The sequence below is a fragment of the Lepisma saccharinum genome, chromosome 8, assembly GCF_977018435.1.
Source record: "Lepisma saccharinum chromosome 8, izLepSacc3.1, whole genome shotgun sequence".
Lineage (NCBI taxonomy): Eukaryota > Metazoa > Arthropoda > Insecta > Zygentoma > Lepismatidae > Lepisma > Lepisma saccharinum.
This window is the reverse complement of record NC_139236.1, coordinates 41,765,306-41,784,122: the sequence shown is the minus strand read 5'-3', so window position 1 is coordinate 41,784,122 and position 18,817 is coordinate 41,765,306. Positions and strand designations below refer to the sequence as shown.

Sequence of the window (18,817 nt, the reverse complement as noted above, 5' to 3'; positions counted from 1 at the left end):
TGTCTGGACAAGCTGTATGAGCGTTGCATTCAGTGTATTGAAGCACATGGAATGTATTTTGAATAATATACATCCAAGAGTGTCATTACGTGTGCGATTCCTGTGTTCTCGTCCTAGTCCGGAAAATTATGGGATACACTGTACTTCTTGAGGAATTTGAAGGGCAGAACGAATTCCTAAAAGAAAGTACAGTTTTGTTGCTCAAAAATAGGCTATCTTTTTATATGTGGCGATATTATCTTGAAATCAAGCCAGAATCGCCATGATTAATTAATTAATATCTTGATTCCCATTTGTGTGATAATTAAAATAAATAGTGTGTTTTCGTGTTATAACGAATGCTTAAAAGACAGTGCATTTTTGTTGCTGAAAAATATTTTTTATACGTATGTGGCGATATCTCGATTACCATTTGTGTGCTAACTAAAATAAATAGTGTGCATCGATGTGCAAACGTTTGAGATATAATTTAATAATTTATTAACATGTGGCGATTTGCACCTGATATTTACGCGATGCTGGCAAATCTTTCGTAGCAACAGGGCCAAAAACCGTATGCGCTTTTTGAACCTTTCATGCCTGTAAAGTATTGCCAACCTCATTTTCGCAATGACTACGGCATTTATAACGGTCAAATATTGAGTAACAGGTAATTGATCTAATTGCCCGTTATAAAGAATTAATTACAATTGGTAATATTAAAATCCGTTGCGAATAAAGGTGTCTAGCGACTGCCTTGGCCAATGCTAACTTGCTCACACACCGTTTTTCGCCCGAATCCGGATTTACATGCATTCATATGGAGAATAGCAGAAAAAGAGGAACTTCTAAACTAATGGACCAAATTGGATGAGATTTTAACCAGCGGAAGACCACATCATGAAAGTACAGATTCCAGAATTTCAGCATAATCAGAACAGAACTACGGGAGTTATAAATTATTAAAGATACATCTCTGGATACAATGGAAGACTATACCCTGTTGAGATAACCCTAGCTGAACGTGTCCGACACAATACCAGACGACTTGGACTAATCTCTGCACGAGGGGCTGCTAGCAGAGGTCAAGGACCGGCATGAGCTTTTACCAGGATAGGAGGACAACGGTCAAAGCACCAAAAACAATAAATAGGCACATAAACACAGAGGCTAGAACGTCACCACGTTCAAGTCTGGAATAAAAGAGATGATTCGGAATAGCGAGGACACAGTTTGCCTAGAATCGACACCGGAGTGTGAGCTACGCGCGACCTAGCTCCGAGTCGCGATCAGACCCATGGTCTGGATTTGTCTTTTGACTCGAGTGAGTGTTTAGAGCCATGGAGTAGAGCAAAGTAGACCCAGGGGGTCGTTTCCCCCTCGCCGTCAACGCATTCGTGCACATACGTGTAATTATGTGAGAATAACACCAGACACGTCCACCTGTGTCAATCGTCCGGAACAACATCCTAAGTTAGTAGAAGTTAATAACAATTGATAGCAAAGTTAATACCGAAGTGCATAACAGTCAATAGTAAAAGTTAATAACATTTAATATCCATGTGTGTCCATGTGAAACCGCGAATGGCTCATTACGTATGTTCGTCTCATCGCCGAAGCCACGTATCTCTACGTACGAGTGACAGCAAAGGACTGACCTATTACTGCGCTAGTTGTCGTATGGAGTCGATAGTGTACGTGTACCGTCATGGACGTGCCAGCGAAGTGAACGAGTGAAGCCAGGATCCGATTATGTCATATGGAACTGCCGAGTGATCCACTTTCGCCAACCAGGATAACCGCGAAGTACAACGCCGGAGTGTGGACGCCTTCCAAAACTGTAGAACCACTTTCACCCTACCCAGGTCAGAGGGAATACAGCGAAGGTAAGATCCAACCATGTGCGTGTGTGCGAGAGATGACGCCAATCTACCGCGAATCTGCGTAAATCAAATCATTTCATAACTTAACTCAGTGCTATGGTGTAACTAGACATCCTTATTCCGGCGGACTAATCAACGTTATAGATCAGAGTATATGTTATCAGCCAAACAATAGTTCATTGAAATATATTTGTACCTCCAGAAAATATAAAAGGTTTCGCACAAAGAACAATTATTCACATTATACTTAAAATCCTAAACGGTAAATTGTAAAAGGCAATGTAGCCAAGATATAGCATGAGTATAGTCAAAGTATTAATTAATCTAACATTTGTAATTGTCATATTGTCCCAATATGCCATGGAATGTATGAATGAAAGAGAGAGAGAGAGAGAGATAGAGAGAGAGATAGAGATAGAGAGAGAGAGAGAGAGAGAGAGAGAGAGAGAGAGAGAGAGAGAGAGAGAGAGAGAGAGGGGCATGATGTACTGTTTATTTATCTGTGTTTAAATATATGTGTATATTCTGAACCACCATAGTACTATGTCACGTCATTTCAGGTGCTTGAAAACAAATCCTCCTAGGTTTATTCTCGGTAACTCCGACTGTAGGCACTTATCCTGACCGTCGTATAATTCATGTAATGTTAATTAGAGTGAGAGGTGTGTCACGGGGATCGATTCTGTGTTGTTTTGTTGTTAGTTAGTTTTCCATGCATACGCAGGAGTCGCCCGTAACACAGTGCTTCTCAACCTTTTTCAGTCCGGGACCCACCTTGAAGGATATTATACTTCACGGGACCCACAAGTATGGGCGCACCCAGTATATAATCATACTTTGCTAACATTGAGTATTTTAAGAAGCCCTCTTTTACGCTTGCTTAAAAAAATTACACATACTTAATTCTAGAAAAGTAAATATGTAATTTAAAAGACTAATTTACTCTAGTCTAACATCTAACTAAACACACATGTGGAAATTGAAAGTAAATTATTCTTATTATTCACTTAACTAATGTGATGGTTTGGGCTGCCTTTTTCGCATAAGCTGGAATATGTTGGGTTCAATGCTGGTTAACTTAAGTCGTAAATCAGAATGGGTCACTGGGTCACTCGCGCTCACAAGACTTGAAAGACTAGCTGTCGTGGAGTCGACAACGAAAAGTCGCTATTGAATCCTATTCCATTGGTTAATAAAGGAAAACTGTGACTGGTGCGCATACGATGAAAGACTGTTTTCGTGACTTTGATTATTGTTGCGCCGAAATCGAACATCAATAAGTCGGCATGCATGTGGCACACCAGTGGCGTATACTGAGATTAAAGTCTGGGCTATCTGACTATGTCACGTGGTCCTAGGCTACGAATAGAAATAAGTTTACCAACTCCTAAGATATCAGGTTGCCAGCTCATAAGAAATCAGGTTGCCAACTCATAAGAAATCAGGTTGCCAACTCATAAGAAATCTGGTTGCCAACTCATAATAAATCAGGTTACCAACTCACAAAAAATCAGGTTGCCAACTCCAGAATCAGCATCATCATCTCACTGATATGAATAATTCTATTTACAATTTCTGATCGATTTTTCTCCTGTATTTTATTCTCTACGCTTCGCAGATACGAGAAGCCTAGCTAGCCTAGAATATACGCTCCTGTGACACACAGATAATTAAGAACTAATTGCTGCGACCGAAACGAAAACGGCAGATATCCGATTCCCTTGAGTTAAACATCAGAGAGGATGCCTGTAAAAAGCAATGGAAGAGCGCGTATAACAGAAATGCAGAGTTTAGACTACGTACAACACGGGTTGAATTTAAATTGTTAAAACCACATATCTTAGTAATTTAAATGTAGGAAGACGCAATTAATAAATTTTCAAGCCCGACTTCTCGACCCACACAACGCCCCCTCGGGACCCAGCAGTGTGTCGCGCCCCATAGGTTGAGAAACGATGCTCTACGGGTACAGTGTTTTCTTACTAACCTAAACACTTATGCTATGATTGGCGTATTTAAGTGCAACTTGAGTCCTCCTCATTTGTTGCACTTAAAACATTATTCTGTAAAGTATTAATCTGGTACTATTAATGTTTTAACGTGAATCTAACGTGAAATGTGAGTGGCAGACTGGAAATACCTAATAATAGACAGACATCGTTAGAAATAAAATTAAATACATAACCACTGGGTAGACCAGAGTTTAAAAGCCTTGGTTCCTGCAATCAGTCCCAGACGAGAAAACAGGTTTCGAGTCTTGGGCTCATGTCGGTTCCAGTTACTTTCGTTCATAAAGTGGATCGAACACAAATGATGATAATATTTGCTCTGTTAGCCTCTGGACATGTAAATTTAAGGCAGATATTCCATCTTGCATCATCTATACGTACGTATTATGTTTTGCAGCATTCAGCCTTATTAAATACTCTTAAGTGTAGGGAAATACTGAAACTCATTAATTAATACGTATATTACATAGTGAAAATGATTGAGTATGTCAGAAGCACGCACGTGTGTATGTACGTGGATAAACGCGACCCTGTATGCACTTTATTTATTGTACGTAACTTTGTTATTCTTTGTATTTCCCATTTTGTAAGGGAATATACAATCTTTGTCAGAAAAGTTCCAGGACTGATGTTTTTATTCTTTACCTGCGATATTCAAACATAAGAAATGAGTTTTATTTAGTCACCTGATATGTGTTCTGAATAGACATTGCCTTGCAAGTGTTTCCATGTAAACACACTAGGTGTCAGTGCTGTGCTTAGCAACCCACTGTTTGGCTTCTTGGCGCATGTAGTTGGAAGTTACACGAGTGACGTGATGGACGTGGATTCCGAGCAAAGAGTTAACATTAATTTCTACATTAAGCTGGGAAACCCCTAGCGAAACATGAAATATGATACAGCAGTCATATGGTGACGAGGCATTATCGAGAAGCCGGGTCTTTGATTGGCACAAAAGATTTCGGGAGGGCAGAGAGTCAGTGCAAGACGATCCAAAGACAATGTTGATCGCATTTTATTATGCAGAACGTTTACATTGACGTCCTGAAACGTTTTCGTCAAGCAATTCTGCGGCGCCGTCCTGATTTGTGGGCATCTTGGCAGTGGTTCTTATTGCACGACAATGCAAGGCCCCATACTGCTTTATTAGTACAGGGATATCTGCCCAATCATTGTATCTCTGCTCTACCACATCCCCCATATTCACCTGACCTGTCGCCGTGTGATTTTTTTTTGTTTCCCCGTGTGAAAACGCTGCTGAAAGGAAGCGTCACGAAGATATTGTAGCAATCGAAACGGTTTTGTGACAGATGTGCTGAGAAGCATCTCAGATTTAGCTTTCTCTGCTTGCTTCCATGACCTCCAGAAACGGTGGCTTCTGTGTATAGATAGCCGAGAGGACTATTTTGACAAAACCTAGGACAATTAGTTCGTAAGGTGAATAAATTATTTTTTACGAGCTCAGTCCTGGAACTTTTCTCACAAAGGTTGTATTTCAATATAGTGTATATCTTATTACTGTTTATTTCTATTTCTCACGCTTTTAAATATAATACTCTTATAAATATCACACACAGCATCAAACATATGCCCTGTGTTAGGCACAAAGAGGACTGTGGGGGTAGATTTCCACACATCCATGATCTTGGCCACGTTTTTGGAGGTGATGTGATCATCACCACGCGCCAGACACCTTTATTCTCTTGGGACAAACAGCAGATACCCATTTATTAGAGACTGGGTGAACTCCAGAGCCACACTAGATGCAGTATATTTACAGTTTTTGAGCTGATGTATTTATAACAGCTCGATACCTTACTAGAGCGACATCATTTAACACGTTTGAATATGGCGGAGGAGAAATCAGTGATCCTTACGTTCCTTACTTTATGCTTAGATAGATTAATCGGGACTTGTTCTACACTTCAGAGAGTGAATCTTGGTTGCAAGATGACTCCATTACTACTACGTCACCAGGGAGAAACAGACGTTTGGAAAATAGCGGACTTTAGAACTTACTGTAACTAAACTTGGACACATTTTAGTGCAGTTCGTAAACGGAATAAATCTACAATCCTCTTTCTTCAACAGCACATAAACTCAACAGACATCCCGGCAAAAAAGTTATCCTTAAAAATCCCTACAGTCAGCGACATGTTAATAAGGTTTGCATCACTGACAACTACAGCAGCGGGAGGGATTATGGGAGTCCTCAGTTTCGTTCGAAGGCGTTTAACTTGAAGTTCGTGTGTGTTTTAATACTGTTGTCTGTTTATTTTATTCACATAATTATTCACATAATTAGCTCAGAGCAGACTACAGAGTAACGTCGTTATCAAAATGTGTGCGTTTGTGTTCACTCAAGATGGCAAGACACAGTGGAGGGGAATCAACGAAGAACTCTTGTGCACGGTATGTACTACGTACGTGACTTACAAACTCGTTTGGCTATCTTTGTGCATCGAAGTTTCACGTTGTCACTGATATTGCACCGTTTATTTCTCATCAAAATGCAATGAATGGAGTTCAGGACTATACTTGGAATTTACATCAAAAGGTAATTTTTAACGGTGATATAACATCTTCTTATAGTTTCCTGCTAGCTAGTTTAAAAAGTAATTTTAGACCTCACGTAGATCTGCCCCTTCTCCAATCTGAAAACTGCACTACATGTTACAAACAATTTTCGTACGCAATTACACGATGTAGTTTATGTTTGCGTAGTTCTTTGCTCATAAAACCCTTGGTTATATACTATACCCACTTTCAGGTTTGTTGTTAAACTATCTAATGCAGACACTACAGTTAAATTTTCGTGTTATTCAAATTTACCTGCTCACAATTGGTAAGTAATGTCCGCCATTTTGACGACCTAATTAAAAAATATTTAGAGAACTTCAAAACGTACATACCTATACATACCACTCCGCCAGTGAAACAGACATGTTTATATTCTTGTTAATAATTGTTTAATAATTTTGTTAATTGTAGAACATTGTATAGTGTACGTTACGGAGTCCTATGATTATGATTACATTAATAATTTTCCACAGTACATGTTAGGGGGGTGTCAACCATTACTTTTAAATGTGTGATTTACAAACGTTCAGGAATTTGTCCCCGAACTATATTTGATATTGAAGTCTTGATGGCCGAACGCCTTGTTCGACACCAGGGGTGCCGGGTTCGAATCCCAGGTAAGATATGGATGCTTGTGTTTGGCCTGATTAAAAAAGTAGAAAATTTGAGTTAAATTGATATGATGTTGAGGTGGGGGAAAAGTGTCCCTTTATCAATCTCATCCTCGTCGTCGCGATTAGCCAAAGGTGGAAAAATGTTACAATAACGAAAATACATGTATGATACTGATACTGTACTGAAAAGGGAAAGAAATTAGCTCATAGATCGTGGGTTGTTCAATACGTCGTACTACAACTTTGAGAATAGATAAACAGGCTCAATTTAATTGATTAATTTATTTAGCCAGCTTTAACCATGGTATTTGCTACATTAGCGTATTTTCCATTATAGGTAATAATATATATTTCCTATAACAATGATTCACTATTTATTGTTTATAACAATGAACCACTATTCATTATAATCATAAATGTTCCAAAATGTGTTTGTTTCTTGTAAATTGAGCACATATGATAAATTGCCAGCTCAGTTCTGTATTAAGTTCAAATATTCAGAACGTTGTTTCATCTGCTTCAGTTGTTTTTATTAACTGAACAGGTTGTAATCCAGTACCATAGTAAAGTACTGACAGCTTTATTGGTAAGAGACAGTAGCGGCGATTGAGTGCTAAAACTTGGGAGGGAGCAAAAAATGGCAACAAGTTGGGGATGGAGGACAACTGCACCCTCTCGTCCCCCACCATAATCCACTGGTAAGAGAGAAAGTATGTTAAACCCGTCATTCTTTTCGTTTTCACAACACCAAGCAATCAACTTCAGCAGTTTCTGAACAAAACGTGTAGACATAGACACATATTAGCTGGGAAGTGGGAAGAGAGTGCAAATGACGGCGCCAGAATGATATTCGTAGGGGGGCAGAGGGAGGGGGGGATATTCCAGACCGACAGTCATGCATATTTGAGCTAAAAGAGTTTTTACATTGTTTAACTTGTTTGATGGGGGACAAAGGGGGTAGATTGGTCTATCTGGGGGTAGACTTTCTCCTTTTTTCTCTCTCTCTCTCTTATTCCTTCTCTGCTTTCTAGAGAGAGAGAGACAGAGGGTGAGGTAGAGCTTGCTTCTCTCTCTCTCTCTCTTTCTCTCTCGCGTCTCTACTTAACTTCAGGATATCCAAATACAGGCTCAAAGCATAACGTAGCGTGGTAATATGTTTTATATAGACATCCTTAAAGTTAAGTTTGAACCGCAGTAATTCAATACTTTCTTCGCGGTTTTTTAAGTCCGCTTTAAATATTTTATTCGAATTTAGTAAATAAGTCAAATTGGATTTCTAGGACGATGTACCGGAAACCGTTCTGGACGAAACTGGCTCCTTCAGAATTTTCGCGATATTCACAACCGAAATAATTTAGACTGGAAGAAACCGTGTATTTCAATACAGCACTACAATTTTGATAAGGAGTGTTGAGGGCAGTAGTGAAATTAATCCACCAATCCCAAATGCAGTACTCAACTGTTGTAGTTGGTGGGCTTTTCATATTATGTATTTCACCCCTTCCGCGACCAAGATTATCTGAAAAGATAAAGAAAAAATAGTATTCCCTCCATAACATAACATAACATAACAAGAAAAGAGGTCAATATAATTATTTCGCCCCATTTTCATTTAATTTATAATGTTCTTACAGCAATTCAACACCCCTTAAAATTCCTTGCTGCTCCTATCTTCTCTGGGCACATAAATCACTATTCATTTGTTATCAATAAGCCTATAGTTGAAATCAATTTGACACGTACCAATTTTTTAAAAGGCACACAATGACTTCACGCGTCGTATTATTTTACTATTAATATTAACTTAATAATACTCAGCGGTGAACAATGAGACTCGGTGAAGTACGCAGACTCCTCTCAGGTACAGGGATAGTGTTAGGCAAAGACAATATTCACAGCACAGAGAAATAAAACCACATTACTGTCGTATGTATAAACTGAAAAGTTTTATTCTTTATTTATTGCAATTATAATGCAACTATACTTGAAACGAAGGCGAGGATTTCGCTTTGTTGATGAATTGACTCAATTAAAACGCATAAAACTCAATGCGTGGCTATCGGCAAGCCTATGATCACATAGACCTAGCTTTCGCCCCGAACTACCACACCAAGAGATATGCAATGATAACCGAGCCAATAATTGCTCTTTAGCCTTTTATTTCCAAATTAATCTTTAGGCTAACTTTATTATTTGACGTAGAATGGTTGCAGTATTGTGCATATCATCAATGCATGGCCATCGGCGTACCTATGTTCACATAGGCCTAGCTTGCGCCCCGAACTACCATACCAAGATGTATGCACAACACCGAGGAGTTCTTTTTAGTTTTAAAAGCTTCGACGATCCGTGGCGAAAGTGTGATATTTCTTACGCGATATCCTTGCTTTTATACTGTTTCGAGAACACAGATTCAAGTACAGATGAATCACTCACTATTTACAAAAGGTTACTATCAACAAAACTGACATCTATACATCTTTAGAAATACAAATTCGTATAGAGCACTCTTGCAAACAAAGATACATTAAACTACTCATAACACAGCATAAAATACAACAAACATTAAACAAAATATATATATATTACTAATAAGGAGCAATATTACATAGAATAACAAGGAAATTACGCTTTCTTTCACAAAATAAAATATTAGTGACATATTTTCTACTTGTGACGTCACATAAAATATGGATCATATCAAATTGCATTAAATTAGTTATTTAACAGAACACACTTAACATTTTGACTGGGCCTTTTAGCTTGTCTTAATAAATTTATTTCCATTTGCTTTGTGTAATTATGTACGCTACTTTAACATTAATTACATTTTTTTAATTCTAGGTACGAATCTCCATTTTGGTCTAGTGCTACAGTAAGCCATGGTATATTTTGGCAAAGGTACGTGAGTTTTATGATTTTGACTTCCTCAGTCAAAGAAAAATAATTGCTGTTAGATCCGGCATCTGATTTGATGAAATGAGGCAGTTAAATCTCTTCTTTCTTGTTATATCGCATTTTTTAAGTATCTAGATTTGCAATTTATTATTTTTGGTTGACCATTTGTTGAATTTAAGCAATTTCCTGGCCGCAGAATTCTTTCATGTACGTTTAGTGGAATTACAGTAGATTAAATATCGTATTCTCCCCCCCGGCACCTTTCAAATAGTTTGATGAATTACTTCTCAACGTAAGAGAATTATAATTTTCTGACAACTCATTGTATTCGCTTGTCTTTGTATAGCTATTTATAACTTTACGTCGCATTTCTGCTACTTTTGTTTAATCGCGATGACGAGGGTGAGTGTTGATGAGATACAATTGATGAAGGGGAACTCGCAAAGAACACCCATGCCAGGGATGGGACTCGAACCCGGGAACTTTGCTGGTGAGATCGAAAGTAGCCCTCTTAACGTGCACAGTCTCCAACCCGGTCGGTATTTTATTTATATTTTGTAGCTAATTGCAAATATGTATGAATTTTCGTTTATTGTAATTTGCTGTTAACATGCAGTTCTCGTTATTTTTAAATACAAAAATGAGGAGAAATGTTTACATGTTTCATCACTTACATGACATTCAAAACCAAAGTTAATTATTTCTTAAGTTTAAGGAATTAATTGCAATCAGAAAGTGAACACAACACAAATTCCCAGTTGGGATTAATCTCTCGTGTCTTTATTAAATAAGCTTAAAAGTAAAGTACCTATACGTTTGCAAATGACATGCAAACTGAAACATGCATTCGCCATTTTAAAATTACAACCAAGGTATGATTTACGCCCAGGCTCAAGAGACACACTTGGGACGGCAAAATTGCTCTATCAATTTTAATGCGATTCGAGCGCTTCCTAACTTATTTGACCTTCGCTTCAGTTGTTATATCATTATTATATTCACAGGGACGTAGCTAGGTCGATCAGTTTGGGGGGGCCAAAACGTAAGATTTTTTCTATCGAACTATTATAAATTAACAAACTATTTATACACCATATAGGCCTATGCTGTATACATACATTATACATGTATGTGTGTGTGTACATATATATAGTCTTGGAAAGAAAAGGGTCAAGGGACTCCTCGGTGGTGCATGGTAGCATCGTCGCCTCGTAATCAAGGAGTTCCGGGTTCGATACCCGGTGGATGCTCATAGTGGTTCGGATCCCACTTTACACTGTAGAACCAGTCCCGATTAGCCTTACTGTGTATAAAGTGGACTTAAAACACCAACTCAATCAATCAATAAATTCGAAAGTAACCTCATTTTCTTCTGTAGCCCCCAACAGCCTACGGATATACTCTCGCGAAATCCACAGCCATTATTCGGGAAATTAAATGCAGAATGAACTCATTAGCTTAATGGCTGATACACCAAGAACAATGTTATTAGTCTTTAGATTTGTAAATTTGCTGGAAGAAAATTGAGAAGTAGATAAAACACTTTTCTGTGGTTTTAGATATAAAGTGCTGGAACCAGGTTTACCAAGTATTAGCAACAGTGCAAATATTAAATGTGTGCGTAATGAGTTCAAGCTAGGCATCTCATGTATACAGTTCATATCGGAATCGAATCCGGTATCTCTTAGTTCAAGGCGACCGCGTTAAGCAATATTCTAAAGGGCGGGCCCGAGTCTTCTATGGCATCTGATTGTTCACTTGGGAAATGATGACGATAAGAAATTATATGCACACGTCTAATTTCTTAAAATTAATCTTATTTGTGTGTGGAAAACTGAATATATGATGGCACTGGATAAAACAAAGTTCCCACACGCTCAAATAATTACACTCTAGTCTTTGGTTCGGCAGGTTCAACAACCTGCCCGGGTTCGATTCCCGATGGAAGCACATAGTTGTTCGGATCTCACTTTAAACTGTAGGTCCAGTCCCGATTAGCCTTAAGTGCATAAAGTGGACTTAAAACACTAGTTCAATTAATCAATCTATCGAAAGGTTCAAGGTTCGATCGCTGGCGGTCAGGCCGGTAGCCAGAATTTGACTTCGGAAGGGGCTTATCCCTTATCGGCAGCCGCCATCTAAGGACGAAAAGGTTGGGGGGAGGAGTAAATGCGCTGAAGATGAATTTCTTGGTATATTGCAACTTACCATATACAAGATGTTTAATCCTGTTAATAAAGTAAATTTAATTACTACTACACATTATTAAAATCAGATATTTGTAGGATTTTGGGAAAGGACTGCAGCCCCCGAACCCCTTCCCTGGGTATGTGCCTGCTGGTATTAGTTACAAAATTTCTGTGCTGCTCCAACATCGTGAGGACAATTTGGGAAGTACTTGAAAGCGATATGGAAGCAAATTCTGCTCTAGAAACTATGAACTCGATGTGATGACCACGTGCAACCGAATGAAAGAACTCTTCGCAGGCCTTGTCCCTGAATATTAATTTTACTGACTAATTGTAAGTTTTTTCGGCCTCCTCGATGACGCAGTGGTAGCGTCACCGCCTTGTAATCAAGGGGTCCCGGGTTCGATACCCGGTGGAGGCACATAGTGGTTCGGATCCCCGATTAGCCTTACTGTGCATACAGTTGACATAAAACACGAACTCGATAATCGGAAGGTTTTAGAAGAACTAAACATGTCTTTTTATGCATCGTACAACTTTGCTTCCTTTCACCCTACTTTTACAGTTTTTCTCTCTAAGAATTCCACTTTGTATAACACGCTACGAAACCAGAGGTCCAAGGTTGGGACATTGGACAGGTACGGTTGTATCATGTCTGTCCCATCGCCATTCCTTCGGCTCATCATTCATCCTCATCGTCGCATTTAACCCAAGAGGTAGAAAAGCGGCGTAATATAGAAATATATAAATGATTGATTTGGTTTATTTTACTTCGCTTTTCTGAAACTTTTTAGCTAATCGTAAAAATAAAAATAACAATAAATAATAAAATTAATAAAAAAAACATCATAAAAACACACACACCCAGTCCGGCATTCGAACCCAGAGCCCCTTTCATCGTAATACACCTTATTAACCACTGCACAAGAAATAAAAACAAAAAATACTTGATAAGTTATTTGCTTCTCCATAACTCATGATTATATTATAAGTATTATTGTCTGTATGACTAGGGATTAATTATATTTGTATGTCTAGCCAACCTAGCCACCTAAGCAGCAGCAGTTTCCGCATTTGCAGGTGGAGGCTAAATGAAGAAAAATCACAGAAAGTCAGAAATATATACAAATTTTGTAACATAATACTTTAAGAGCATGCAGACGTCTGTAAAAACGATTGCTACATACCTAGTTTCCTTCCTTAATTGAAACGTGGTTTATTCTTCATTATGCATGAGATCAACCAGCCTGGGAGTCGAACCCAGGATCTTGTATGGTAGTCAGACTCTCTTTTAGAATGTCAATATGTTGGATATTTGGTCGATCAGTCGATCCTGATCCATTGTTTCCGGAGGAAGGCAATCTGGCTGCTTCTCATTCGACATTTTACTCGCGATGTATGAAAACGAGATCACAAACACTTCGTGATGCTATCTTCTCGCTTTTACAGAAGTTTACCACCTCTCGGACAACAAATCCTACTTCAAACTGACAGATATCAACTGTCCATCAAATCAACAGATGAACCGACAGCTTCGATGTTTCTCCGAATTTTCAGAAAGTGGCCTTTCCCTCCTTGCAGGGCAGGTCATTAGCAGTAGGGTTGAGTGCATGTGAGAAGAACCGCTATGTCATTCATTCCCGCGCCGAAAAAGGGACAAGCAATAGAATTCATTGAATTGAAACGCATGGGGATATCTTTTCTGAACCATAAAATAATTAACCCAGAAAATTCTAGCCACCCGTAGCTAAATCTTCCTGTTTGTGTCGTCCTTTCGGCGCCCATGGAACCAGTGCAGGGCCAGATGAAGAGAAAGTGCGGGTTTTGGCGGACCCTGGATCTGGTGTGCAGCAGGGAGGAAAAGTGCATTTTCAATAGGTGTCAGACTTCCTTGACCGGGGCGGACCACAAAACCATTAACTGCATCCCCTCCCAATTCATCTGTTTGTGTTCAACAAGCAAGAAACAGGGAAATAAGAAAGAAATGCCTTGCTTGGGTTCGTGCTACTGAAAATTGAAGAAGTGTTTCAAACTGCAAACAAAATTTACCGATGAATTATTTTGCAATATTTGTCATCAAAGTAAAATTTCCAGCAAATACAGAACAGTTTCCCGGGGCCACGTGGACGTTTGCCGGGGCCAGTGCCCCCGCGTGCCCCCCTTAACGACGTCCATGTATATTCACCTACTTGCAATTGGAAGTATATGTGCATATGTTATCGTCATTTAGTTGGTTGTGATCGAAACAAAGAAGAAACTGCTCGTATTTAAACCACCACGATTTCTTGAACGAAAAATATTCAAAATTTTGGAGAATTATGAATAAATACCAATGTAAGAGATGTCCCATTTATCACTTAATATCCTGTTTTCATTAGTCTTGTCGCTAACATTATAATAATATTTTTGTAGCAAGCGGCGCAGAATGCAGAAACAAAGATTGAAACCGCGTTATCTTCTCAATACAAGAAAATAATAACATGTCAGTGTTTTGCTGGCCGTGCAAATGCATTCGCCTTGTCGACAGAGCTTGAAATAGGCAAGAGGCAGGAAAAAACTTTAGTGGTAGCCAGTATAAATATAGTGACCCGAAAAAGCAGATTGTAGTTGTGATTTAATGCATGCAAACGGTATTTTAGTAACTATGGTAATGGGAAGCGGGGGAGGGGGAGTCGAAATATGCGATTTTCTAATAAAGACATTACAATCCGCAATTGTTTCACGGAAATAATTGAAAGTGGGGACGCCATTTTGTGCTTGTGGGCGGCAACATTTTATATCAAATTATAACCCTTCACATTAGAAATCTATTACTTTTCCTTTAAGTGGAACTTTGTTTAAAACCAGATAGATTAGTAATTTTTTCATGCTGATTCGTTGAATTGAACAGTTTTTCAGCCCCTCTTTTAACCTCAGAACGAAAACTAATTGTAGAGTGAAATTACCGGTATTTACGTTAACATCTCTGGATGCAGGGGTAGCTTGGGAGCGAGTTCCAACTCCGCAAGGATCCAATCAAAAAGCGAGCCACTGACGTCATCTCAACCCAGCACCTATCACTAATCCTTCTGCTCACGCTGTACACTGTTGATAGGCTCGTTAGCTAGCCTCGGGCAATCAGCTGGAAATGTTCTGAAAATAATCTGCCAGCACTACAGAGACAGCCAATTTAGGAGATTATTATTTTTTAATGGGAATGATGTGTGGCAAAGTTAGCCTCATTTGTGCCTTTGTGATATTCAATATTACCCTGTTCACAAATGTAAATCCTTTTTGTTATGATTGTGCGAGCAAATTATTCTGGCAATTTGTTCCTACTACTTATTTATATTTTTTCTTTCATGAGAAAATCAGACATTTCAGTGCTTTTTTCTGTTGTTATAACAACAATTCGATTATAACAGTGAAGCTATACAATTTAATAAAAATAGGTCTGATTTGAGAAACCGTATAAGTGATGATAGGTGCCTGACTACCACTCGGCAGTCTTGAGTTCGACCCAGGGAGCGTAACCATTGAAGGTAGGTGGATGTGGGGAAGATCTTAATTTATAGACACACAAATACATACATTACATGTGTATAATAAGCACACATACTAATTATTAAATAATATATATGTTGTTACATACAAAAGCAAATGACTAACTATTTAAATATACACGTATATATTATTATATATACACAGGGTGATTCAAAAGTCGCGCGACATAGAACAACTCCGGGATTTGTGCAGATACCGAAAAAACGATAGAGGGCAAAAGTGTAGGAAATACATTGTTAGAAATCATGAGCATATTTGTTGCGACAGCAAATGGACCATTTATTAGTCTGCTTGAAATCACAAACAAAACAAAACAAAATGACTGTCAAAATGGCAAACGGAAAGAAACACAAACAAATCAATGTCATAGCCGTACTCCATTTACGACCGAACAACAAAATTGACAATCGCAATAGCAATAGCTACCGCACGGAGTGGCAAACTAATACAAAGGAACGACTTGAACTGATAAGTCCAGCAGCTGCACCGCTGGGACACTACCGGAGGAATTGTTCAAATTGATTGCCATCCTGTTAACGGCACATCCGAATACGGTTCACAGAACTCTTGCGCACATTACGAAACACCATAGGTGTTATTGCTGCACAGGCTCCTCTGATGTTTTCCTGAAGTTCCTGCAGTGTTCGGGGCCTGTTTCCGTACACGAGAGATTTGAGATGGCACCAGAGGAAAACGTCATGTGGTGCAAATCTGGCGACCTAAGCGGCCATTCTACGGGACCCCTGCGACCTATCCAATGCCCAGGTAAAGCTCCATTCAGCAATTCGCGAGTTGTTAGTCCGAAATGCGGCGGTGCTCCATCTTGCTGAAAGAAAAACCCTCGTCGTTTTGCTAGGGGTAGATTATCCAAATAGGGCAGGAGTGTCATCTCGAGATGCTCTCTGTACAGTTCAGCAGTGATATTGTTGTTAAGAAATACGGGATCGATGAGAACATCCCCGTGTATGCCACAGCACACATTTAACCTTGGGTCAGTCTGATGATGAGCATCTACAGCAATGCATGGGTTCTCGGTGGCTCAATACGCAGCGTTATGTCTATTCACTGTTCCGTTCAGATGGAAACAGGCCTCATCGCTGAAAAGAATATCAGCTTCAAGGTGTGGCTGCTGCGGTCGTCTTTCAGTAAACCACTCACAGAACTGCACCCGTCTATCTGTGTCATCTCCATGCAGTTCCTGGACAAAATGCACACGATATGGATGGAAATGATTTCTGGATAGTATCCTGGACACGGATGCTTGACTGATGCCACGTTCTTGAGCCACTTTTCCTGTTGACCGTGTTGGACTGACTGTCAGCTTAGCTAGTACGCTAGCTGAGGTTGCATGACCTGTTGCTGTACGTCGCCGCCCTGACCGTCGTTTGTCATGGATACTGCCTGTTGCTTTGAACCGCTCCAGTAAACGACCAATGGTTGCATGATGTGGCTGTGGTTGATCAGGATGCCGTCTGTGATATTCCTCCGCAACTTCCCGTAGACTCATCCCTGCAACATGGATAAGAACCATTTCCACCCTTTCCTGAATTGTGTACTGGGACATTGTTGTTGATTACTGGCACAAAAAGAAAAATTCAACATTACGGTCATGATTTAAAACGTAATTTCCAACAATTTTGTTCTTGTTTCCTGCACACAATGAAAATAATACAAATGCAACATCACGGTCATGATTTCAAACATATGTCCAACAATTTTGCCCTCTATAGTTTTTTCGGTATCTGCACAAATAACGGAGTTGTCCTATGTCGCGCGACTTTTGAATCACCCTGTATATGAAAGAATTAATTTGTTACATTTATATATCAGATACTTATAAAGTGACAAACTAATTCCTTTATCAACTGCTTCAAAATGTCAATCAATTGCAAAATAGTTGATATTGTTTTATTATATGTAAATTTGTTTAATTTTCCTTTTTATTAATATAAATCAATTAGATTTCATACTTATATTTGTCTCGCATTGTTGTTTTAATTTTATTGTGTATATTTTGTTATTGGTCCCTTGAAAAAGAGACAGAGAGAGAAATCATGCAACACTCTCAAACACACAAAGATACAGACATTAATCCTTCGTTCCTTCTATGTGTTTTTGATTATATATTTGAAGTTAAAACTAATTAATTGCCTATCTTCGTTCTTATAACAACTCTCCTCCCTTTAAACTTTTGGTGAGGGATTTGTTAGGAGAAATAATTTTGTGGGACATTTGTTAGGGTAAGAAATTGGGGGGGGGGAATCCCCCCTGTATACCCCCACAGGATTTCGCACGCTGGTTCGATCACAGGCAGTTACCGGGCTTCTTTCTGCCAAGCACGGAGATGGCACCGACCCAAGAATAGCCAACCTCTATCTACCACTTTGATCGAGAATGTCTCGTCACACTTCCAAACCATCTATGTGCCTTCATGGTAGTTTGCTAGGCGGTTTAGACAATTGTAGATTTTTGATCCTGTAGATCAAAAATATATTACCAAGACTTTCCTCCCATCATCATCATCCTGAAATACACACAGTCTGAGTGACCAACTTGTTAGTCTAGTAATTAGCAAAGTTGTCGGAAGAAGTTTTAATCGTTGTTTGGGTTTTAACAAAGTTCAGACTTTAATAAAAATAATTTTACAGAAAAAAATTTCAAATATTAAGAGACGAAGTTATCAGGCTATCAGGAAAGTAAGAAACTGCAGGTACACATTTATATGTCACAAATTTATTATAGCCAGAATCCTTACAACATTAACTACTGTCCGCGTGTTCATTTTCCAAAACATCTTCATCATCATCGGTTTGCAAGTATAGAAAAATATGGAACCCACTCGATGCTAAATCTGGGCTTTAAGGGGGATTGCTTCCAGATGACGCGACAAGCAGGAGAGGTCTACGACGAGGGTCGACAAGTGTCTTAACAATGACTGTGTCTATACAGACAATTGATTGATTTCATTGATTGGTTTGGTGTTTTAAGTCCACTTTATGCACAGTAAGGCTAATCGGGACTGGACCTACAGTTTAAAGTGGGATCCGAATCACAATGTGCCTCCACCGGGTATCGAACCCGACACCCTTTGATGACAAGGTGACGACGCTACCACTGCGCCA

At 39.0% G+C, this 18,817-nt stretch overlaps 1 protein-coding gene across 1 annotated transcript; it reads right to left on the bottom strand.

The window, feature by feature from the left end:
* Positions 1 to 16,734: 16,734 nt before the first annotated feature.
* LOC145991741 (uncharacterized) lies at positions 16,735 to 17,259 on the bottom strand. Its single transcript, XM_083127795.1, has one exon. The coding sequence runs from the start codon at positions 17,257 to 17,259 to the stop codon at positions 16,735 to 16,737; it is 525 nt and encodes a 174-aa protein (XP_082983921.1).
* Between the last annotated feature and the right edge of the window lie 1,558 nt (positions 17,260 to 18,817).